Source organism: Oryctolagus cuniculus, chromosome 16 (genome assembly GCF_964237555.1).
Source record: "Oryctolagus cuniculus chromosome 16, mOryCun1.1, whole genome shotgun sequence".
In the NCBI taxonomy this organism is placed as follows: domain Eukaryota; kingdom Metazoa; phylum Chordata; class Mammalia; order Lagomorpha; family Leporidae; genus Oryctolagus; species Oryctolagus cuniculus.
This window is the reverse complement of record NC_091447.1, coordinates 62,823,478-62,845,751: the sequence shown is the minus strand read 5'-3', so window position 1 is coordinate 62,845,751 and position 22,274 is coordinate 62,823,478. Positions and strand designations below refer to the sequence as shown.

Below are 22,274 nucleotides of genomic sequence, written 5' to 3'. Positions count from 1 at the left end.
TCTGGGCTCAGAAAGTTTTTGTGGAAGGCAGCAGGAGAGGGTTGAGTGGGATAACAAGAGGGACTTCCTAGGGCCAGAGAAGGCGCTGTGGAAAAGCAGGAAGTGAGGAGACAGAGTTAGGAGGCTGGAGCTGGACCTCCCCCCTCCCCAGGAGGGGTCTCCAGGGAGCTGGATCCTGGGTCTGACGCTCCGCGTGGACCCCATTTCCCAGTTTTGCAGGTTCAGAGGAGGGCCATAGTATATAGGCTAAGAGTGGCTCCAGAAGTGGGAGGTAGGAGGTCGCTGGGACCCCCGTCCAGCCACCCTCACACCGCAGCCAGTGGCTTCGCTGGCTTCGCCGGGGCAGGGGCTCAAGTTCAAGACCCAGAGCTGGCGGTCCCTGCCGGTTTGGGACTAGCGGTGGGGGCACGGGGTGCACGGAGTTGGGGGACCCGAGTGACGAGGTTGGGGGCGGGCCCGGCTCCGGGGGCGCTTGACGGCGGCGCCCGCCCCGCCCCGCGCCCGCCCCTGCCCGGCCCAGGGCGGGGAGCAGAGGCCGGGGAGGTTTTAAAAGCGCTCGGGGCCCGCGGCGGGCCGGCCAGTGCGTGGGGCGGAGCGCGGGCACTCCCCCCTGCACCCACCCAACCCCGGGCCCGGACTCGGGCCCTGCTCCTCCGCCTGCGCCTGGGACCGGCCCGGGGCGGCGGCCGAGCGCCGGGGGCCCCGGAGAGTGCGCCCGGGGTAAGTCCAGGCGGGCCCCGGCGGGAGCGAGGGCGCGGGGGCCACGGCTGCGCCAACTTTCCCGCGCCCGGCCGGCGGGCGGAGCGGGGTGCGCGGCGGCCGCGAGTGGGGTTGGGGGATTCTCTTGCTCCTGGGCGAGGAGGGGGCGCTGCCCGCCGCTCGGAGCGGGCACGGTGCGCCTGGCGGCGGCGGCGGCAACAGCGGCGGCGCAGAGCCCTGAGGCGCCCCCTACGGAGCAAGAGGAGGGCGGCCCGGGCCCTGTTCCCTCGGGGGGCGGGGGGTGCCGTTCCGCGAGTGTGGCCCCCATCCCGCCCACCGTCACCCAAGCAGACCCCTCCCTGGGAGACCCAGACAGCGTCTCCGGAGGAGGCGGCCGAGCCAGGTCCAGGTGGCCCAAGTGGGAACGCGTGTGTCCCTTCCCCAACTACCCTCCCTGCCGCCCTTGGAATTGAACTTGAACTTGGGAGCTGGGTGTGTGTGTGTGTGTGTGTGTGTGTGTGTGTGATGGTGAATTGGGTGCAGGCACCTTGACTGATCTGAAGACGGGAAGAATGACGGGTGGGAAGGGGGGCTCACCCCGAGATTTTGGGATAAGAGCAAGAGTGGGGTGCAAGGTCTTAACTTGTCCCGGCCGCCAGCGGCACCCAGTGGGCCCAACCCAGCCTGGGGCTGGGGAGGGTAGGAGAGCATCTTCAAGGCTGGCCGGGTTTGGGGGGGCGGGGTGGGTTTCTGGAGGGCTGAGGGCCCAGCCCTGTGCCTGGTGGGGTCTCCTTGCTGTTGGGCTGCAGAGGTGGGGCGCAAGGACCTGAGCACCCCCTCTCTCAGCCCCAGCCTGAGTTCTGTTTTCGCCGCCAGCACCAAGCTCAGCCCCGTGGCTGGCATTTGATGGGCTGTCACCTGCACCCCATCTTCCTCCCCAGCCCCAGGCAGCTGCTGGGGTGTGCGTGTGCGGTGGTTGTGGTGTAGGGAGGTGAGGCCAGGGGCTCCCCCTTGGCACCAGGAGTGTCCTCTGGCAGCCTGAGCTGGAGCACAGTGCCAACAGGTGCCCGGCTTTAAGGCGAGGTGACATGGGACACATCCTGTCCTGCCCCCCTCACCCTGCCAGGGCCGGCCTGGGTACATGTGTTCACACGCCGCCGCCATCGCCGCCGCTATCGCCGCCGCTGTCCCGGGCAGGCACAGGCCTTGGGGTCCGGTCCAGCTCCATCCTGGCCTCCAGGGTTCGGTGTGTGTGTGGCGGGGGTGAGGGCAACCCTTGATGCCTTTCAGGATATCCCCCTAGAGCTCCCTTGAGACCCCAGCCTGCCCATGCTGGGGCCCCTAAAATAGTTGCCGGCCGGGCCTGGTGGCTGGCACTGGGAGCACATGCGTGACAGGGCGTGTCCCCCGAGAGGGGGGGGTTGTCGGGCCTGTCTGTGCTGGCCCGGCCTCTGAGTCTCCCAGATTCTCGCTTTTGCTGGAGGGGAAAGACAAGCGGAAGCGGACGCCCAGGAGTCTTCCAGGGGCCCCCCGGGCTGTGCCCACCTGGTGGACATGGAGACTGGCTGTTTCCGGCAGGACCCCGCTGCGGGGCAGGTTGCTATCGGGATGACCTGGTACCTGGCGCACAGGTGGTGCTTGGATGCCTCTTAAGGCATTTTTTTTTAAGCCCAAGGTCAAAACTGGCTTTGCTTTAAACTGGCTCTCTGGGCCTCAACTTGTCCATCTGTGAATGGGGCGCGCTGGGACACAGAAGGGAGCATGTGACTCCCTTCTGGGCACTACCCGCAGCCCATCGGCTGACTGGCTGTCCCAGGTGGATGCGCTGCATGTCTGGAGCAGGCTGGGGGCAGGGTGGCGGTGGCCCAGGCTTGGAAAGGGAGTGGGCGTGGGTGTGTGAGAACTCCCTGGGCACAGAAGGCTGCCGCCATGCTGGGCACGGCTGAGTCACACTTCGCTCCGCGGCGCCTCGCCCGAGGGTGCAGGAGCTGGCGCCACCCTGGGTGTGGTCACCGCGTGGTGGCCCTCGGCACAGCAGGGCTGGGTGGTCCAGGAAGCAGCGGCGGCGGCGAGGGGAGTGGGGGGAGGTGGGGACAGTGTCCTTGGTGGTGAGGGGTCGATGCCAAGCAAGCCTTGTGGCCTGGCTGGGGTCACTCACTCAACTGAGGCTGTTCCTGGGGACAAAGCCTTGGCCGTGAGAACTGTCGGGTGTCGGAGAGAGGGGGCTGCTCTCGAAGCCAGGGGTCCCCTCTCCTCCCAAATCCAGTCGAGGCTGGGAACTGGGCGGATCTGGAGCAGGCAGAGAGGTGGCTGGGACAGAATCAGGGGATAGGGGCGGGGGAGACCCCCGTGGACATTAGGGCGCCCCCTCGGGAATTCTGGGATTGCTTTGGGAAAAATGAAAAGCCCAAGGAGGGGCCTGGGATGTGACTCCTGGTTTCCCTATTTATAACAAGTGATTCACCCTCCCGTCCTCAGCCCTTCCTGGCTCGCCCCTCCCCCACCCCAGCCCCGGGGTGGGCACTGGGGCCCACCCACTTGAGAAGGTGCTTTTTCCAGGGGGTGGCATGCCCCCGGGTGGGCAGGGGCGGGGCGGGGGCCGCCTGGTCGTGGTGGCGGCCGCGTGGGGGTGGGGGTGGGGGTGGGGGGGTCCGGTGGTCAGGCGGCGGTGGCGGCGGCGCAGGCTGGGCCGCGGCTGGGCAGCTCAGGTCGGAGGCTGGCTGGCTCGGGGCCCAGGCGCGCGGAGCCTCTGCTTAAAGTCTGGGCGCATTAGGCAAAGCGTTAGTGACAGGGTGGGGAGGGCGGGGGGCGGCGGCGGCGGCGGGCAGGGCGGGGCCTGCAGCCCTTGGTATTTTCCGATCCCGGCTGCTTCTGTGAGGGTGGAAAGTATTTGGGGACCAGGCTTGGGGGCGGCGGCGAAGCTTGCCCTTGATTCATTGTTGGGGCAGCGTGGGGCTGGGCCTGTCCTGTCCGACTGGCTTGGCACAGACTGGCGGGCCTGCGTCCTGATACCCACATAGCTGGCCCGGTGTCCCGGTGTGTGCGGCCTGGGGGACCCCAGGGGGCGCTCAGCCTCCCCGCCCCCCCCCCCCGCCTCCAAGCACCCAGGGGCCCGGCCCCACCCCACCTCTCCGTCTTTGGACACCATCGCCCCCAGGAACTTGAAAGTCACTACAGGGGGCAGGGGGCTTGGTCCCCTCCTCCGGCTCCCGGGCACCTGCGTGGCAGTGCCACCCCCGCTCCACGCGAGCCCCCCCATCTCTTCTGCGCCTGCGGGGAATGGGGAGTGGCCTTGGCGGAGGCCCTGGGCTCCGTTCAGGGGAAACCCCACAGGAAAGGGCCCTGGCCAAATGGCTGCCCTTTCCTTTCTCGTCCCTGGGACGAGATTGTGCTGTGTCACTTCCGGAGGCGGCCCACGGGGGGGTGGGAGGGAGGCTGGCCGCCTGTGGGGGCCTGCTTGCCCCCCTTTCCTCTCCTATGGGCACCCTCAGACCCGAAGCGGACAGGGCTAGGCCCGGGGCGTGGCAAGGAACAGGGTGGCCAGTGCGGGTCTGAGTGCGCATGCGCCCGCGCTGGCTGCGGGTTTGGCTCCTGGTGGGCGGGTGCCGCCAGGTCCGGGTGCCGGGGTCCTCCGAGCCTGGGGTGTGCTTGTTGGTTTCGCGCGGCCCGTTTCTGCCTGGCAGAGGGGCCAGCCGTCCGCGTCCAGAGTGCCCGTATCACTCAGGGTGTGCTCAGCGCGCCTGCGGGTGCAGATGGGGAACTTTTGGGGGGGACCTTGAGAGGGAAGTCACAGAGCAGCCAAGGGACGGGCTCGGGACTGGGGTGCCCTAGCCTTGGGCTCTTGGCCTAAGCTCCAGCGAGGGCCAGTGACCCTTGCCGTCTCAGCGTGCCCTCTCTACCCCATTGGCTGAGTGTGGAATCTGGGGGAACACCCCGCTTGCCCATGGATGTCCATGGCAACATGCCAACAAAGGGGCCCGCGCTTTCTGGAATATTCTGCAGCGTGCCTCGCGCCAGGCGCTCGCTGGGGGCAAATATCACCGTGCTATGCAGTACACGGTGGGGGCTCCTGGCTCCATCCCACAGATGGGAAGACTGAGGCTTGGGCAGAGTGGGGCGGTGGATCTGGCTCGGGGCTCATGGGGTGGAGGCCTGTCTGCGTCTTTGAGTCTGCAGGGCCTGTGTGTTCTGGGATGCCCAGAGGCAGGGGGACTGGAATGTGTGTGTGTGCTGGCTGCTGGCATGTACCCCCATGGGTTGAGGCTGAGACCTGAGCCTCGGAGGAGACAGGGCCCGGGGCAGGCGGCGGTGGCGGCGGCGGGGTTGGGGGGGGTGGTTTCCTCCTGCTCTCTGGCTTTCAGGAAGTGGCGCCAGCTGGGGTGAGCTCACTTCCTCACTCGGCTGCCCGCACCCCCCCCTCAGCTTCCTCTCACTATGGCCCCATTTGGCCTGGCCAGGGTTCTGTGATGGGAGGGGAAAGAGCAGGGAGTGGCGGGGCCGGGTGGGGCTCGGGATTGCGGGATTGGGGTGGGAGGCTGGCTCTGGGTGGTCCTGCAGCCTGGCCTGTTGGTGGTGATGGGGGGCGGCAGCGGCGGGGCTGGGGTGCCCCGTGTTGCTAGTGTGGGCTCCCCTGCCTGCAGGCCAAGGAGCGCCCCCCTCTGGACGGACGGAGCTATCGCCCCATCCCGGTCAGCTACTTCAAGCCTTCTCTCTTTGCTCTCCAGGTGTGAGCCGGTGGTCCTCTTCGCCCCGTCCCTCCCCACACCCCCCCGGTCCCCTGTGCCATGGCCGGTTGGGGTTCCTGGGGATGGGATTTGCTGTAAGTCACAAATCACATTGCCAGGGAATTCCAACCGACCCTGTGCCCTGCCGCCGCCACCGCCGCCGCCGCCGCCGGACAGCACCGCCCGGCCCGAGGAGCAGGGCTTAGCTGCTTGTGAACAGGTTCCCCCCCAAGTCGTGTTCACAGTGGCTAAGTTCCGCCCCTCTGGCCCCTACCTCCGCCTGCCTGCCCACCGCCGCCCGGCCGCCCTGGGCTCCGCCTCCCGTACCTACTGAGCTGAAACACAGTTGATGTCGTGGACACTGGCTCAGTTCAGCAGGAACAGGAGTCGAGCCCGCTTGGACGCTGGCGGCCGCTGCCTTCACCTGGCTGTGCATCTGGGACGGAGCGCTCCATCACGCCCACGCCTCCGTCTGTCCCTGGCCTCCGCCATCAGACTGATCCTGCCTGCCCCCCTCCCCCCCGGCCCTGGAAGGGGGGCGTGGTGAGGGGCAGAGATACCTGCCCTGGGTGCGGGGCCCAGGGAGGTCACAGGTGGCCTGGAACTTGAGCCCCTCTGGGCTTTTAGGGGTGGGAACAGCTGGACTCTGCCCACTGGTTCAGCGGTGGTGGTGAGGGGGGGCTTTGGAGTGGGAAGAAGGAAGCCCCTAGGCCATCATCGGGGCCACCGGATGTCATCTTTGTCCCAGAGCCTGTAGGAGCTTAGGGCGGATGGGGATGGGGAGGAATGAGGTGGTGGGAGGGCGGAGTTTGTCACGACTGCTGTCCAGTGAAATAAATGCAGCTTCAACTGTGCTCCCAAAGGTCTGGTGTCCTACGATTCTGTCACCTTCAACTCCCTGTCCTGTCCCCTTGGCTCTAGGGCAGGTGGCCGCTTGGTCACACAGCCCAGCCGGAGGGTGTCCTGGCTGTAGGCTGACACCCTGATCCAGGCGGTGGGACCAGGCCCTGATGGGGGTGGTGGACGGGGCTGGGCACGAGAGGTGACACTCGGAGGTAGCGATCCTGGTGACATTTTGGGGGGGGGTTGGGAGGGGTTACTGAGATCTATGGTATAACTCAGGTTTGCGGGGAAGTGGGGTGTCCGGTACCTGACAGCGCTGGTGGGGGAGCCCCAGGCGCCAGTCGGGGGACAATTTGCGGGTGACTGGGTGGGACCCGCCCGGCGCCCATGCAGGTGACTGAAAGTGGTGTCTCAGGCTCGAAGCTATTTAGGGCAAGACGTGGGAGGGGACCCCGCGCTCACAGCCCCCAGAGCCCCCAGGCCCCCAGGTGGCTTCCAAGAGCGTGCGCGGGCGGGCCTGGGATCCGCCGGCTCAAACCTAACCTGCGGGAACGCGCGGGGCGGGGCAGGAACGCCTCCGATTGGCCCGCTGGTGCGGAGGGCGTCGCCACAAGCCAATCGCGGGGCCCAGCGCCGCCGGAGCCCCGCCCCCGGCCGCGCGCGCCACTGCAGCGAGGAGCCGGGGACCGCACACAGGTCTATCCGTCTGTCCGTCGGCCTCCAGGGACAGGAAGGCGCCGAGGGGAGCCAGACACGGAGGACAACCGAGGATCTTCGCTGTTCCCCCAGTGTCTTGAGCTCCATCAGTCCTGGCCCCACCCCCGCGAGACCACGCCCCCCTCCTCTGAGGTCCGGTTTTCGGCTCGGGATTCCCGCCAGTGCGCGGGGCGGTGTCCCTGCCCGGCCCCACCCAGCTCCTGGCACGGCCTCCCGGGCTCCCTTGCTACTGGGAGCGACCAGGAGCCCCAGTAGCAGGTGTCTGGAGCCAGGGCACCCTCTCCCAGAAGTGCTTTCTGGGGGTGGTCTGCCTGTCCTTAGTAAAACTTTGGAGCCTGCAAAATGGGCAGAATTCCCTCCCACAGCCGGGTCTGGCCGTGCCTGTAAGGCTGAGACCCGCAGCCGCTCCCCGGTGCAACCCTCACTGGAAGCTATGGCCAGAAATTTTTTGTTGCTGTCGTTGAAGGAGCAAAGGGGGCAGCGGCTGCCCACCCCCACCCTGGGGGCAGGTGGGGAGGAGGGGAAGGCGCAGAAGTGTCAAAAACCAAAGTTAAAAAGAAAAAACTGTTCAATCTTTAAAAAAAATAAGAGGGAAACCAGGAAATACAATATACTGTTCAATAAATAGAAAAAAGTTACAAAAAGGCCGGCGATCTTTTTCCTTAATATACAAGAAGGGAGAAGCCAGCGGAGGCGGCGGGGAGGCAGGGGCACAGTGCCGAACGACACAGAGGAATGACATGGTGCTGGTTTCTTCCCTTTCCAGGCTGGGAGTGGGGGGTCCCTGGCTCTCCTGTGCCCGATCCGTGGTCACCAGCTTGGGGAGGGCATTGTGGTTCCTGAGTTGTGTGTCCAGTGATGAGCAGGTGGGGGACAGGGGCACCATGAGGTCCCCCCCCAGGCCCACTGTGGTGTCTGAGGGAATGGAACCCTTGGCTGGATGGGAGGCTATGGGGGTGAGGTATGTGGCCGAGGCCTGAGGCCCCTACAAATCCTTCAGTGGGGTAGTGGGAGGGGGCAGTGAGACATCGGTCCAGGCTGGGCAGCCTAGAAGGGGGTGCGGGGTGGCAGAAGGGGGCCCCTGAGCAGTGGATGGGGGGCGGGGTTTGGGGGATGTAGATACCCTAATGCGATACCAGCGTGGGGCTCGGGTAAGGTCGGCTGCCTTGACTTGGGGCCCCCCGAGGGAGCCTGCCTGTTGTTTTCGGGGTGCCTCACACCAGCTCCCCAAGCACGCACGCACGCACGCACCCCTTCCTGGGCCTGGAAGGCAGCGGTATGGCTTTCTTCCCGCAGCCTGGCATGCGGGTGGAGGGCTGCACCTGCTGCTGCTTGCCATTCCCCGCGGGCTCCTACCCTGACTTCATACCGAGACGTCCCCTTGGGGTCTCCAGTGTTGGGGGGCCCCCGCGGGCAGGCACAGACAGCAGGTGTCAGAGAGGCAAGAGGCCTGCGGTGCACGGGAGGGAGGGGGGGCAGGGGAGGATCCCCGAGACACTCCACCCCCCACCCATCCTGCAACCCCGACAGCCCTTCCGGTCCCTGCCCCGCATCAGCCGAAACGTTCCCGCACCAAAAGCATGAGTTTCTTCTTGCCCTTGTAGGTCTGTTTGAGGTTCTCCAGGAACTGGGTGAACTGCAGGTGCCCGTCGGGCGCCAGCAGGAAGGTCTCGCGCGCCTTGCCCAGGAACTCAATGAAGTCGCCGTAGTGCCGCGGGCTGATGTGCGTGAGGCGCGAGTGGCTGGTGGTGATATAGGCGGCCACCGCGGCGTCCAGCAGCTGACAGAGCGGGGCCCGATCGGCGCCCAGGGGCTTGGCGGCGCGCCGGGCCCCCAGCGGGCCGAGGCCCGGCGCCGACAGCGTCCAGCGCCGCAGGATATCAGAGAGCATCGGCGCGCACTGGATGCTGCGGATGAGCAACGGGACCAGGGCGGACAGCTCGTGCCGGCCCAGGGAGTGGCTCAGGGAACAGGCCCAGAGCACGTCGTTGCCGGCCGGGTGGCTGTCCTGGTTGAAGGCGATGCTGAGCTGAGCCAGCGCCAGCGTGGCCAACTTGTAGGCCCGCAGCGGCAGGCCTCGGTGCTCCATATAGCGCGCCACGGTGAAGAGGTGGGCGTGGCCCAGGCCGCCGGCCGCCGCGTCCAGCACGATCTGGTAGGCGGCCTCGAAGGCCGCCCGGTTCTTCTCGCATAGGGTCAGGGCCGGCAGCGCGCAGTTCTGGGGGTCTTTCATGGCGCACTGCAGGGCCAGGGTGCGCGCGCACGCCCACAGCTCCTCCCGCTGCGCCGTGTCCAGCTGCAGGCGCAGCAGCGTGGCGTGCGTGGTGCCCGTCACCGCCACGATGGTGGCCGCCTCCACGGGCGTGAAGAGGGTATACCAGTTCTGCATGATGTTCATCAGGGCCTGGGGGCCTGGTGGGGGGTGTGGGGGCGGCGGGGAGGGGAGAGAGAGGCTGGGGTGGACCCGGGCACGGCTAAACACCCCCCTACCCACCCATCACCACCATCACCACCTGCGGCTAACTTCCGCTCCTGCGCAAACCTCCAATCCACCTGTCTGGGAATACACGCCCAGGACTTGAACTTGGCCGGTCGCCGGGGCGGGCCCCACCAGGGAATGTCCTCCCAGGCCAGCCCGGAGCACACTTCTGTTAACTACTGCACCAGGGGGACAGGTGGTGGTGGGGGCGGGGGGGCCCTTGGGGAGCGCTCACCGATCTCTGTGGCACAGCTCACGAGCCAGCGTACCATCTCCCTCCGCCGCCACGTCATCGTGTTCAAGGTCATTCGCATAACCTGGGGCCGGCAGAGGGGGGGAAAAGGGCACATGGGGCAGGGGGATGGCACCAGAGCTTTGGGCTGGTCTGTGGACCCCAGGGACAGGGGTTGAGGGGAGGAGAACTGAAGGGCTGTTCCAATGGCCCTGGATAAGCAACCTCAGTTTGCCTATCTGTAAAATGGAATGGGGGGCCGGCGCCGCGGCTCAGTAGGCTAATCCTCCGCCTAGCGGCGCCGGCACACCGGGTTCTAGTCCCGGTCGGGGCACCGGATTCTGTCCCGGTTGCCCCTCTTCCAGGCCAGCCCTCTGCTGTGGCCAGGGAGTGCAGTGGAGGATGGCCCAGGTGCTTGGGCCCTGCACCCCACGGGAGACCAGGAAAAGCACCTGGCTCCTGGCTCCTGCCATCGGATCAGCGCGGTGCGCCGGCCGCAGCGCGCTGGCCGCGGCGGCCATTGGAGGGTGAACCAACGGCAAAGGAAGACCTTTCTCTCTGTCTCTCTCTCTCACTGTCCACTCTGCCTGTCAAAAAATTAAAAAAAAAAAAAAAAAAAATGGAATGGGTCTGGTGTAGCCACTGTTTGGGATACCCGCATCGCAGATCGGAGTGCCGGAAGTTCAAGTCCCGGCTCTGCTCCCAATCCCAGCTCCCTGCTGATGCGCACCTGGGAGGCCGCAGGTGACAGCTCAAGTGCTTGGGCCCCTGCAGGTCCCGCCCCCCGCCCCCACAGTTGACCCTTCACCTACAGGCCTCTCCAGCCCCCGCCCTGTTCTTCAGCGTTAGCCCCGCCTCCTCGAGAGCAGGGGTGGGGGTGGTTTTTTCCCCCTTCAGGCCCTGCCCCCACAAAAGCTTCTGATTGGCAGGTTCTGCCCATCCTTGGCTTCAGCCCCACCCACCCAGGGTCCTTAACCAATAGCAGGCAAGCCCCAGGCCCCCCCCTTGTGGCCACAAGCCGGGCCACGCCCCCTCTCCAGCTCAGGCCCCGCCCCAGGCCGCGCCTCCTCCCACGCCCACCCTGGCCTCACCTGCAGGCCGAGCTCCAGGGCGATGCCCAGCAGCGTGGCGTCCGGTGGTGCGCTGGCCGGCGTGGCCGTCTTGCAGGCGTCCTGCGCCAGCTTGAAGAGCAGCGCTGGCGAGTGGATGTTCTGCTGGATGGAGCCCAGCACCGCGTGCAGCCACTTGGGGTCTCCTGGGCGGAGGCGGGGCCGGAGGGAACGCGATCAAGGCCGGCACACCGCCCCTGCGGCCGCGTGACCGGTTCCCGACGGCTCGTCCACGCAGCGGCAGGGGCGCCGCGGGAGAGGCACTCCTAATCTCCCATTCTCTCCTCTGCCCCCCTCCGCTCGGGGGCACTGATCTAAGACGCAGAATGCCGGGGGTTCAAATCCCTGCTCTGCCACGCACCAGCTGCGGGCCCCTGAGGGAGATGGGGCCTTGGCCGCTCCATCTGTGAAATGGGTACAACCCCGGCAGCTCTCTGAGCTCCTGGCTCCTCACCTTCAGCGCTTTGCTTAAACGGGCACCTGCTTTAGTCTCTGCATAGTATGAAAACGTGTGCATGGGCATATATATATATATATATATATGCACCAAAACAAACTTACTCTCTCCTTTTGTTTTGTCTTGTATTTGAGAGCGAGAGCGAGAACGAGAGCGCGCTCCCGTGCACTGGTTCATTGCCCAAATGCCTGCCGTGGGCCAGGGTGGAGCCAGGAGCCCCATCCGGGCCTCCCACGTTGGTCGCAGGGACCCAAGGACTTGAGCCAGCACCTGCTGCCTCCAGGGGTCTGGATAAGCAGGGAGCGGGGACTCGAACCCACGCACTCCGACGTGGGAGTTCGGCTGAGCTACTCGGTCCAACACCCAACAACACATACACTCCGGGCTTTTTGAAGCAGCCTTGTACAAGTTGCTCAAGGAATCCGGGTGGAATTTGGGCAGAGGGGTGGGACGGGCAAGTGGGAAGGGGAGGGGGAGGGGGGATCGGGCCGGCCCCCGTGCTCACCCTTGGCGGCCGTGAGCATGGTGGAGGCCAGCTCGCACTGGCGCGTCTCCAGGTGGCCCAGGATGAACCAGCGGGGGAAGCGGCTGCTGTCGGTGGAGTCCAGCGGGGTGGGGTGAGGCTCTCCAGCTGCGAACGCCGTGTCCAGCACGGGCAGCCTGGGGTGAGAGAGCAGAAACAGGGCCCACGCTGGGCAGGGGGCTGCCGGCCCTGCGGGGTCTCCTGTCCCAGCCTGAGCCTGCCCCCCGCATGTGCGAGATGTCCATTGCTGTGTTGTTTACAGCAAGGGGACGGGACACGGTTCCGATGCCCATTTCCGGTACCCAGGGCCCCAGGGGCTTGATGACCGCTGTCCCCATCAGTCCCCTCCAATGGCTATCCTCCTGCTCCCTCTGTTTCTCCCAAGCGCACCCATGCAGTCCTGCCCCAGGGCCTTTGCACGGGCTCTCAGCCTGGAAAGGCCTTCCCAAGGTGTGCTCCCTCCGATTTTTGGCCACATACGTACTTTTGAAATTTTTATTTATTTTCATTTTACTTAAATGGCAGACACACACAGAGAGAAAACGCGGGAGATTGGTTTCCACCCTCGGGTCACCCCACAAACACCTTCAACGGCTGGAGGGAAGACCCCTCTCTGTCTCTCCCTCCCTCCCTGTCACCCTTTCAATAAATAAAACCTCACACAAAGCCACACATCTTTCTATTTAACAGCGGAACGCGCTCAGGAGCACTGAATGCCGAGGTGAGAGCGTGTGTGACCCAGGCTGTGCGTCCAGGCTGCAGGCTGGGGCTCTGACCCCGGCTCCCAGAGTCCCCTCCTCCACCCCCGGCCCACCCGTGCTCACCTCATGGCTCGCAGCGCCAGGCGATAGGCCAGCTCGGGGTCATGAGACAGCAGGGCGGTGAACAGGTAGCGGGCGCAGGTGTGCATGGGCACGCTCTCGCCGAGTAGCACCTCTCCAAAGCCGCTAAAGGGACCCCCTGCGAGAGACAGACAGCCTGGGGCTCGGCTCCCCGCTGTGCCGAGCGGTCCCTGGGGACCCCAAAAGAGAGACCCCGGGCACCCCTGGGTGCAGATGGGCCTGAGCTTGGTGGAGCTGCGGCCGCCCAGGCCCCCGGGAGCGAGGTGATTGGCCCAAGACCAGTAAGGAGTGCGGCCAGGATGGAGCAGTACCGAGCCCTTCTCTAGGGGTGTGGCCTCACAGCACAAGGACCAATAGGCGGAGGCCATGGGCGGAGCAGGGTGGAGCTGCCATTGAGGTTGGGGGCGTGACCTCCCCGCCCTGTCCCAGCGACTTGCGTCATTGGCTGCAAGGCGGGCAGGGGCGGGGCCTCCCCATTCGCAGCCCCACAGCTGCCTAGCAACTGCTGGACCTGCCAAGGCCTGATTGGTCGGGAGAGGCGGGGCTTGGGGTGGGCGGGGCGCTCACCCTCCAGCAGCAGCCCCGCCTGCTTGCGCAGCACCTGCACGAGCCGCTCGTCCAAGTCCACCTGGTCCAGGAGGGCGAGCAGCTGCTCCTCGTTGCGCACCACCTTGTCCTGGGCGTACAGCCCCTCGGGCAGGGCGCGCTGCTGCCCCAGCCCCAGCAGGGCCACCTCCAGCGCCAGCGCCAGGTACGACTCCCCGGGGCTCCCGGGCACGGGCACGTGCTGGTAGGCCACCTTCCGCTTCTCGGAGCCTGGGTCTGGGGGAGACGGGACCCGCGCTGCGGGAGGCCGGCCTGCTGCACCCCAGCCTTGGGGGGGGGGCTGGGGAAGAGGCTGGCTCCACCGTCTAGGCTGGAAGGGCCGGGGGGCGCGATCGAGGGGATGGGGTACCTGGGTAGAGGGCCAGTGTCTCCTCCTCCAGGCAGGAGGCCTCTAGGAGCGCCCTGCAGAGGCAGCCAATGGGGTCCAGGGGGTGGCCCACCCAGCCTTCCGCGTTGGTGATGCAGGTAGCCCCTTTCTGCAGCAGCTCTGCGGGCGGGGCAAGAGGGCGGGGGGGGGTACTTCCTCTGCGGGGGGCGGGGCGGGGACCCTCAGCCCCCTTCCCCTCCCCAGAGCCCGGCGGCAGTCGGTGGCGGCTGCGCCACAGCGCCCCCTGCCGGCGGCCCCGGGAACTGCCAGTTCCCCTTTTCCCGCAGGAGACACCTGCTGCCCAGGGGGCGCCCCCCACCCCGCGCCCACCTTTCTTCTGCTGCTTGTAGCTGTCCAGCTGCTGTCTCCGCTGCACTCGCAGCGTGTTGACAATGGCCCCTGCCAGTCGAAGGGCCTGCCGGGGGTAGCCGTGGGCTCGCAGGGTGTCCACCCGGGCGCAGGCCGTGGGGAAAGGTTCACCCAGCCAGAGGGGGCGGCCCTGGGGGTCGAAGGCCAGCCTCTCGGCCCCCACGCTGCCCGTGAGGCTGGGGCCGTAAGAGTCGCTGGCCAGGATCCTCTGCAAGTGGCCGTCACCCCAGTGTAGCCGCCCAGCCTGCAGGGCGCGGCAAAACACTGTGTGGCGGGGAGTTGTGGCTGCCTCCTCCTCCTCCTCCTCCTCCTCCTTGGAGCCTGCGGGGGAGGCGCCCAATGTGGCCCAGTGAGGGGGCCCTAGCCCTGGAGCTGGGGCCAGCTCCCCCCCACCCTGGGCAGAGTGCTTGGTGTTAAGTCACCTCCCCAATCCCTCGTGCAGGCCTTCCAGGGCATGTGTAACAACCCATTATATGGATGGAAAACTGAGGCCTCCCCCCCCCCCCGCCCATCCCTCTGCCTGTCTCTCGGTCTTCTCGACCTCTCCCTTTCCTGTTTGGTGCCCCCTGTCCCTTTCCCTCTCTCTCATCCCCTCTCCACCTCCATAGCTAGTCAGAGCCTGAAGACAAAGCTGACAAAGCTCACCGTCCCAGAGGGCTGCCACTGCCCCTGCCCTCGGCATGCACTCCCTCCTTTAGTCTCTGAATGGCTGAGTGCAATGAAGGGCAGGCTCCTAAGTCAGTGTGTGTGGGGATGGGGCTGGGGAAGGGGTGGTGAAGGCAGGGACCCCTCTGCTACCTGGGCCGGGGGCTGCGGTGGGCTGCAGGCTGGGGCCGTCGAAGGAGTAGTTGCCTTCTTCCAGGGGGCACAAGTCCAGCTTGTCCCACGTGCTGAGTAGCTGCAGCCAGCCCTCCCGCTCCTCGGGCTTGCAGTGGGGGCTCAGGACCACGCAGACCCACAGGGCCCCTGGGGAGGCAGCGGGGAGGCACAGCATGGATGCCGGCCCCGCTGTGCCCTTCTGAGCGCACAGCCTCAATGGCTACCGAGCATCCCTGTATCGGGCATTAGATGCTGGAGATGATGTAGGACCACGTGGGACGCCTGCGCCCCCTAGCGGGCTGCCTGGGATGGAGCGCCTGCCTCTGCTTCTCAGCGGGCTTCCTGCGCATGCGCACCCTGGGAGGCCGCAGGTGCAGGCTTTGTCAAGGGCTGGGGGGTGGGGGGAGCCCCGGGATGCAGCTCCAGCCTCCGAGGTTTAGGTCTCCCGTTCTCGCTTCCACGCATACAGCATACAGCAGGTGCCTAATAAATGCACGAGCCGCGAGCGACACCCCCCCACCGCCCCCTTCCGCCTCCGAGGGCGGGCTTACCCAGCTCGTCCCACAGCTGCCGGCACTTGTCCGTCATGCCGGCGCCCTGCTGCCGCCACAGGGCCAGGCGCGGGTCCTGCAGAAACTGCTCGGTCATGAGGATCAGCATCCGGGCCCCGTTGGAGTCTCGCATCCGCAGCATCTCGCGCACCTGCCGCCAGGTGGAGGGGGGCGGGCGGGTGAGCGAGGGGCGGGCGCCGGCGGCCTCTCGGCCCCGCCCCGCCCCGCCCCCGCCACGCCCAGCACCTTGCCGAACATGGAGCGCAGCTGCTGGCTGGCCCCGTAGTAGCCGCCGTTGGCCAACAGCTGCTTCACCTGCTCCTGGATCTGTTCCTCGTCCAGGTGCCAGCAGTTGGCGTCTTCGATGCCCGCGCCCGCCGTGGGGTCGGGGGCGCCTGGCGGGATTGGGAGAGCTGAGGCCCGTGGGGCTCCGGGCTTAGGCCCCACAGCCCTATGGTCATGGTACGAAGCGAGGGGAGAGGGGGCCTCCGGGAAGCAGCCCCACCCTCAGTGTCTACACAGCCATCCGGATTGTGTGGCTGAGCGCTGGGGGTCTCCCCGGGGACCCCCTTACCGTGCACCAGGTTGATCTCAGAGCCCAGCAGCAGGATCTCGTCGGCCAGGCGCTGGGCGGTGGGCAGCACCTCGGTGTGGTGGGCGCTGATGAGATACTGCACGAACTTCTGCAGCTGGTCCCGGTTCATCCGCGACAGCGTCTCGGAGATGGGCAGCCGCAGCTCCACCTGCCGGGCGTGGCGGATGCGGTGCAGCGACAGCGCCACCACGTGGGCGCAGTAGAAGAGGTCGCGCCTGTCGCAGCCGCAGCTCACCGCCGTGATCTTGCAACGGTCGAAGCTGATGGACACGTGGTAGAGGCGCTCGGGCTCCCCGGGGCCCCCCGGCTCCCGCACGTTGCCGCTCAGGTGGAAGCCTGCGGGAGCAGCGGGGCGTGGCTGTCACCCCAAGGCCCCTCCGCCTGGTTGGGCAGCGGGGGCACAGCCCATGTCAGGCACGGATGCTTCCTCCTGAGTGCAGGAGGTGGCCGGGGCGGGGAGGGGGCGCTGTGAAGTCTCAGCCACTAAGGGGCTCCAAGGCTGCCAAGGCCCAGCTGGGAGGCGTGGCCTGCGCCCCGGGGTGGGGGGGGTCTGAGTCCCCTGGCCGGAGCCCCGCCTCGTCTCCTTCCGTCGTGTTGGGAGGTCTGAAGCTCCTCTCTTCCAGGTCTTTTTAAACATGACGTGGGCGTCTGGCCAATCGGTTACGATGCCCGCATCCCACATTGGAGGGCCCTGGGTTCAAGTCCCAACTCTGGCTCTGGACTCCAGCTTCCTGCTCTAAACCTCCGGCCTCCACGTGGAACCTGCAGGCTGTCTCCTTCCCGCCCCCAGCTCAGCTGTCCTGAGGTCCAGGATCTCGGATGTACCCTTCACCTCGCCGCTCCTGATGGTGACCCCTGGGCGGGGCAGAAGCCGGCGGTGGTCTGCTGCTTCCACCTGGGCTGCAGGCTTAGCGTTCACCGCTCACCTGGGCTCTGCTGCCTACATGCTGGGGGCCCCTTTCTGGCCCCGCCCCCTCCTCACCCAGCCCTGCCTCCATCCGAGATGGAGATAGGCCCTGCCCACCCATGCCTTGGAAGTAGCCAGGCCCCGCCCCCATCCGAGCTTGAGATGTAGCTAGGCCCCGCCTCCATTGAAGCTCTTCCCCCAGCTCCTCCTCCATCTAAGACTGAGATGGCGATAGGCCCTGCCCCCTCAACCCAGCCCCGCCCCCACTCAAGCTCCTCCCCTAGCCCGACCTCCACCCATGCTTGAGAAGTAGTCTCCGCCTCTCCCAAACCCTGCCTCCACCCCAGCATGAGATGTAGATAGGCCCCCCTCGCTCCCTCTACCCAAGCCTGAGACATATATAGGCCCCGCCCACCCATGCCTGAGAGGTTGGCAGCCCCGCCTCCATCCAAGCCTGAGATGCAGATAGGCCCCACCCACCCACAAGCCCCGCCTCCATTCAAGCTCCTCCCCAGCCCCACCTCCACCCATGCCTGAGAAGTAGCCAGGCCCCGCCCCCCTCCGCAGCCCTGCCTCCACCCATGCCTGAGAGGTAGGCAGGCCCCGCCCCTCCTCCTCAGCCCCGCCTCCACCCGTGCCTGAGAAGTAGCCAGGCCCCACCCCCCTCCCCAGCCCCGCCTCCACCCTTGCCTGAGCCGAGCCAGGCCCCGCCCCCGCACTCACCCACTTGCAGCACGCGGTCCACCGCCCCGCTCTGGAGCAGGTGCAGCCCGCGGGTGAAGGGCACGCGGGCGTCCGGCTCGCCCTCCGGGGGCTGGCAGCCGAGCGACGAGTACATGCATATCTCCCGCTCGCTGCGCGGAAATGACCAGAACACGATGCGCTTCTGCACGGGCTCGGGCACTCGAGAGAACCGCTCCTCCACCTGCGGGGAGAGCCATGGGCTTAGGGACTGCGCGGGCTTGGATGCCGGCCTGGGGCGTTTCCGGGCCCCGCTGAGCCCCGGGGTCCAAGGGGGGACGCTAACAGCAACGCCGCCTCCTGGGGGCCGCCAAGGTTCAATCCGCAGGGGCAGGGGCACAGAGGGTTAAGGAGTCGCCTGCGAGGCCGCTGGCATCTGATTCAAGCGCCGGTCCGAGTCCCGGCTGCTCCACTTCTGCTCCAGCCTCCTGCTCATGCACCTGGGAGAGCAGCAGGTGCTGGCTCAAGGGCTTGGGCCCCTGTCCCCCCCATGTGGGAGACCCGGATGGAGCTCCCGGCTGTTGCAGCCATGCGTGTGTGGGGGCAGTGAACCAGCAGATGGAAGATCTCTCTCTAACTCTTCCAAATATATATATATATATTTTGACAGGCAGAGTGGACAGTGAGAGAGAGAGACAGAGAGAAAGGTCTTCCTTTTCCATTGGTTCACCCTCCAATGGCCGCTGCGGCCGGCGCACCGCACTGATCCGAAGGCAGGAGCCAGGTGCTTCTCCTGGTCTCCCATGTGGGTGCAGGGCCCAAGCACCTGGGCCATCCTCCACTGCACTCCCTGGCCACAGCAGAGAGCTGGCCTGGAAGAGGAGCAACCGGGACAGAATCCAGCGCCCCGACCAGGACTAGAACCCGGGGTGCTGGCGCCGCAGGAGGAGGATTAGCCAAGTGAGCCGCGGCACCAGCCAAATAAATATATTTTTAAAAAAAGATAAAATATGCATTCATGTGTGTAAAGGGCAATGGTGACATATGACCCGTCATCAGCATTCTAGAACTTTCTGGAGATGTTGAACACCAGTTTATCCAGTGAGTTGATGCTAAATACCTTCCCTATTTCTAAAGATTTATTTGCAAGGCAGAGTGAGAGAGAGGGAGGGAGGGAGAGAACTTCCACCCAAGGCTTCATTCCCCACAATAGCCAGGAACCTGGCGCTCCATCCGGGTCGTGGAAGGCAGGGCTCCAGATACTGGGGCCATCATCCACCGCTTTCCCAGGCACATCAGCAGGGAGTTGGATCAGAAGTGGAGCAGCCGGGACTCGGGCGCCCACCATACGGGATGCAGGCAGTGGCTTAAACAGCACCCACTGCCCCTTTTCCGTACTTTACAGTCAGGGAGCATCTGAGGCTCCCAAGGGAGGTGCGTTTACTTTGTCAGGGTCCCAGAGCTGCTGGGCTCCCAGGAGAGCAGGGCCGCCTGCCCCCCCCCCTCCCGCCGCGGGCTCCCAGCAATGAGGGGAGCAGGTGGAGCCGGCGTGCCAATCCGCGTTTGTTCTTCCCTGGGCTGGGTGATCTTGGGCAGGTCCCTCAGCCTCTCTGTGCCCAAGTTTGCTCACACGGCTCCTGGAGCGTCATGGAGGCTGCCCGGGCGCCACTCGCCCCCAGCCTGGCCGCGACAGGTGCCTGAGCGCCTCCAAGGTGGTTGTAGGATTATCCTACGTGTCTCCCACCCCACGGACGGGCAGGGCTCGCTTTGGCCCCCATCCGCCTAGCTGCCTGGCCCAGGCCTCAGGGACGGCCGGCTGATGACTAAGGAGGGATTTTCCGGTCTGTGAATCAGAGCCGGTCCCATCCACAACCGGCCCCAGCCCCTTCGTCCTAACTCCACAGTGGGCAGAGAAGCCCCCCCCCCCCCCCCCCCGCCAACAGCCGCGGAAGTCGGTCAGTGGATGCCCAGAGCTTTTTTTTTGGGGGGGGGGCTGTGTACAGCTCTGTGGGCTCCAGGCTTCTGGACCGTCCATGCAGGGGCCTGTGGAGAGAGCTCCGAGGGCCTCAGCCCTGGGGTGTTCCGGCAGTGCCCCCAAGAAGCTCCAGAGGCGGGGCTCAGGTGCACCTGTGCAGGTACCACCGCCCAGGCCCCGCCCCCGCCTGCCCCTGACTTTGGGCAAAGAGTGGGGTGGGTGAAAGGAGGGGGGAACGAGCGGGGGGGGGGGTGGCAGGGTGATTTTGCAGGTGGCAGGACAGAGACAGGGGGGGCAGAAAGAGGGTGTCCTAAGCCCGGGATCCAGACAGATGGCGGAGGCATCCTCTCCTGGGGTGTAGGGCAGAGGAGTGGGGGTTATGGGGTGTACCCCAGTGGGGGCCCCAGCTTGTGGGAGGGGGGCTGGGGTCAAGGGGCTTGAGGGACAGCAATGAGATGAGGGCGGGTTAAAGGTCTCAGGGGTGTCTCCGATGGGGGCTGAGAGTGCCACCCTCCCCTGTCCTCCTCCCACGCCCCCCTCCTCCGGTCACCTGCTCGAAGGCCCAGCTCTCGGCCACTCGTTTGGCGCTGAGGTCCAGCAGCGTCTCGGGCCTGCCGCGGCCGCGCGCAGCTCCGGCCCCGGCCTCGCGCTCCTCCGGTCCCGCGGGGCAGCCCCGGCTGCGCTTGGCCGCGGGGGGGTCCATCCGGCCGGGGCCGGAGCGGGGTGCGGAGGGGGGGTCGAGTAGATGCCCGCTCTGCTCCCGCCGGCTCCCGCGACCCCTGCCCGCCTTCCGGCTCTCGCTCGGCGCTCGGTCGCCCCGGAACCCCCGCCGCACCCACCCCGCGCCCCGCGCAGGGCCGGCCGGGTGATGCGGCCCCTTTAAGACTTGTTCACAACAATGAAGCTGCCTCGGCCGCCGCTTTATCCTGCGCCGTCGGCCCGCCCTAGTCGCCCGTCCCCATTGGAACCCCCCTCGGCCTCCGCGACCCTCCCCGGCTATTGGCTGCACCGCCAGCCCCGTCTCCGAGCTTTCCTCTGCTCATTGGGTGACTGCAACGCCAGTCTCCTCGGGCCCAGCCAATCACAGGGCGGAGCGAGCAGCGCTGTCCGTCACCTAGGGCCGCCGGCCAATCAGGGCGGGAGAACCCCCGCGGCGCAGGCCGTCTGCGGAGTTTCGGGGCGGGCCCTGGGTTCATTCACAACATTCCTCCCCCGCCCCGCTCCGGCTGCGCTGCGCGCCCCGGGGCTGCTGGGGCTGCGCCCACACTCGGCTTTGTTGACCAAGGGTCGCTTCCGGGGGCCGGGCCGGCGGGGTCCCAGGACAGCGCTGGGCCCCACCTCCCTTCGGCGCTGTGCGACCCGAGGAAACTCGCCCAGCCTCTCTGGGGGGCGCAGTGGCAAGCTTCCCGGTGGGGGCTGCAGAACTGGAGCTCAGTTGGGGGGTTCGGAGCCCCAGGCCTCGAGCCTCCCCCCAGGACTCCTACTGTCCCCTTGACAGCACCTAAAATCGTTGATTCTCGAACCCGGAGCCCCCCCGGGGGGGGCTGCTCTGACTCAGCTCGGCCTGGCCACGGCCCTCCCCAAACACCCCGTGTCCTCAGAGAACCCTGCGACTTCCTGTCCGCTGGCCAGCCCTGGCGGCTGTTTAGTCTCTGCCTCCTCTCCCCCGGACGACGTCCGGCTCACGGATGCCAGCAGCAGCCGGTATACAGCAGGCGCTCCATCAGTTAGTTGTGGGATGGACCCACGCCACCTCCACCCAGCTGGAATGATTGACGGAGCCAGAGAACCCCAGCGGCTGGCTTCCCCCCGGTGCCCAGTGATCATTTTCTGGCCGGGACCCCCGATCTGCCTCTCCCGGAACCCCCACTCCCAGCCTGTGCCGTGCTCGGGGTTACCCCCACCCCCAGCCCAGCCCTGGAAGTGGGGTCGGCTCAGGGTGGGTTTCCGAGACCCGGCAGGGGACACGCAAGTCAGGGGCAGCCTGCGACACCAGCACCTTCATAGCGGAGCTCCGGGTTCGAGTCCCGGCTGCTCCACTCCCCATCCAGCTCCCCCAGCTAAGGCGCCTGGGACAGCAGTGGAAGATGGCCCGAGTGCCTGGACCCTGCACCTGCGTGGGAGACCCGGCTGGAGCTCCAGACTTCAGCTGGCCCATCCCTGGCTGTTTGCAGCCATTTGGGGAGTGAACCAGCAGGTGGAAGACCTCTCTCTCTGTGCAACTCTGCCTTTCAAATAAATAACTCTAGGGGGCTTGTGTTGTAACCCTCCTGGGCAGTGCTGGTCCCTCGGAGAGCCCTCGCCTGCTGTGAACTTAGGACAGGGACGCGGCACCCAGGGCTGGGGCGGTCCAGGTGCGCGGCCGAGGTTCCGCCTCCGGGCAGCGCTGTGCACGGAGGGCGCGTGGTGAGCGTCGCCTCCACAGCTCCTGGACCTGCGCCTGGTCGGGCTGAGCCACTCCCCCCTGGCTGCCCAGCAGGAAGAGCCGGCCTGGTGGGGCCGGGCTGCCCAGGAGCCCCCGGCTTACCGACGCCGCTCTTCCTTGCCAAAACCGAGCTGGGCGCTTAGAGAGACTTGAGGGGCTGCAGAAACTGGGGTACCTTGGGAAGAGGCCCGGGGAGGCCAAGCTGCGGGCCCCACCCCCTACTGCTCATATGTGTGGCTGTAGGCGCATGCTGCGCCCCTGGGTGTCCCCCGAGAGGCGGAAGAGCAATGCGGGTAGCAGAGAAACATGGGGGGCTGGGCTGGGGGGCCTGTCCTATTCCCAGCAGAACGTTCC

General features: G+C 66.7%; 1 protein-coding gene and 1 non-coding gene across 2 annotated transcripts; one reads left to right on the top strand and one right to left on the bottom strand.

Moving 5' to 3' along the window:
* The first annotated feature begins 5,746 nt into the window (after positions 1-5,746).
* MIR24-2 (microRNA mir-24-2) lies at positions 5,747-5,807 on the top strand. Its single transcript, NR_162473.1, has one exon. It is a non-coding gene; the product is annotated as a microRNA mir-24-2 (primary transcript).
* A 1,477-nt stretch (positions 5,808-7,284) lies between these two features.
* ZSWIM4 (zinc finger SWIM-type containing 4) lies at positions 7,285-20,454 on the bottom strand. The gene is made up of 14 exons (XM_051828039.2): positions 20,046-20,454; positions 17,563-17,764; positions 15,912-16,268; positions 15,584-15,732; positions 15,338-15,488; positions 14,766-14,933; positions 13,929-14,288; positions 13,581-13,718; positions 13,193-13,447; positions 12,608-12,743; positions 11,766-11,920; positions 10,786-10,949; positions 9,698-9,779; positions 7,285-9,395 (listed from the first exon to the last, which is right to left on the bottom strand). The coding sequence occupies exons 1-14, from the start codon at positions 20,196-20,198 to the stop codon at positions 8,536-8,538; spliced, it is 3,330 nt and encodes a 1,109-aa protein (XP_051683999.2). The 5' UTR covers positions 20,199-20,454; the 3' UTR covers positions 7,285-8,535.
* Positions 20,455-22,274: the final 1,820 nt, after the last annotated feature.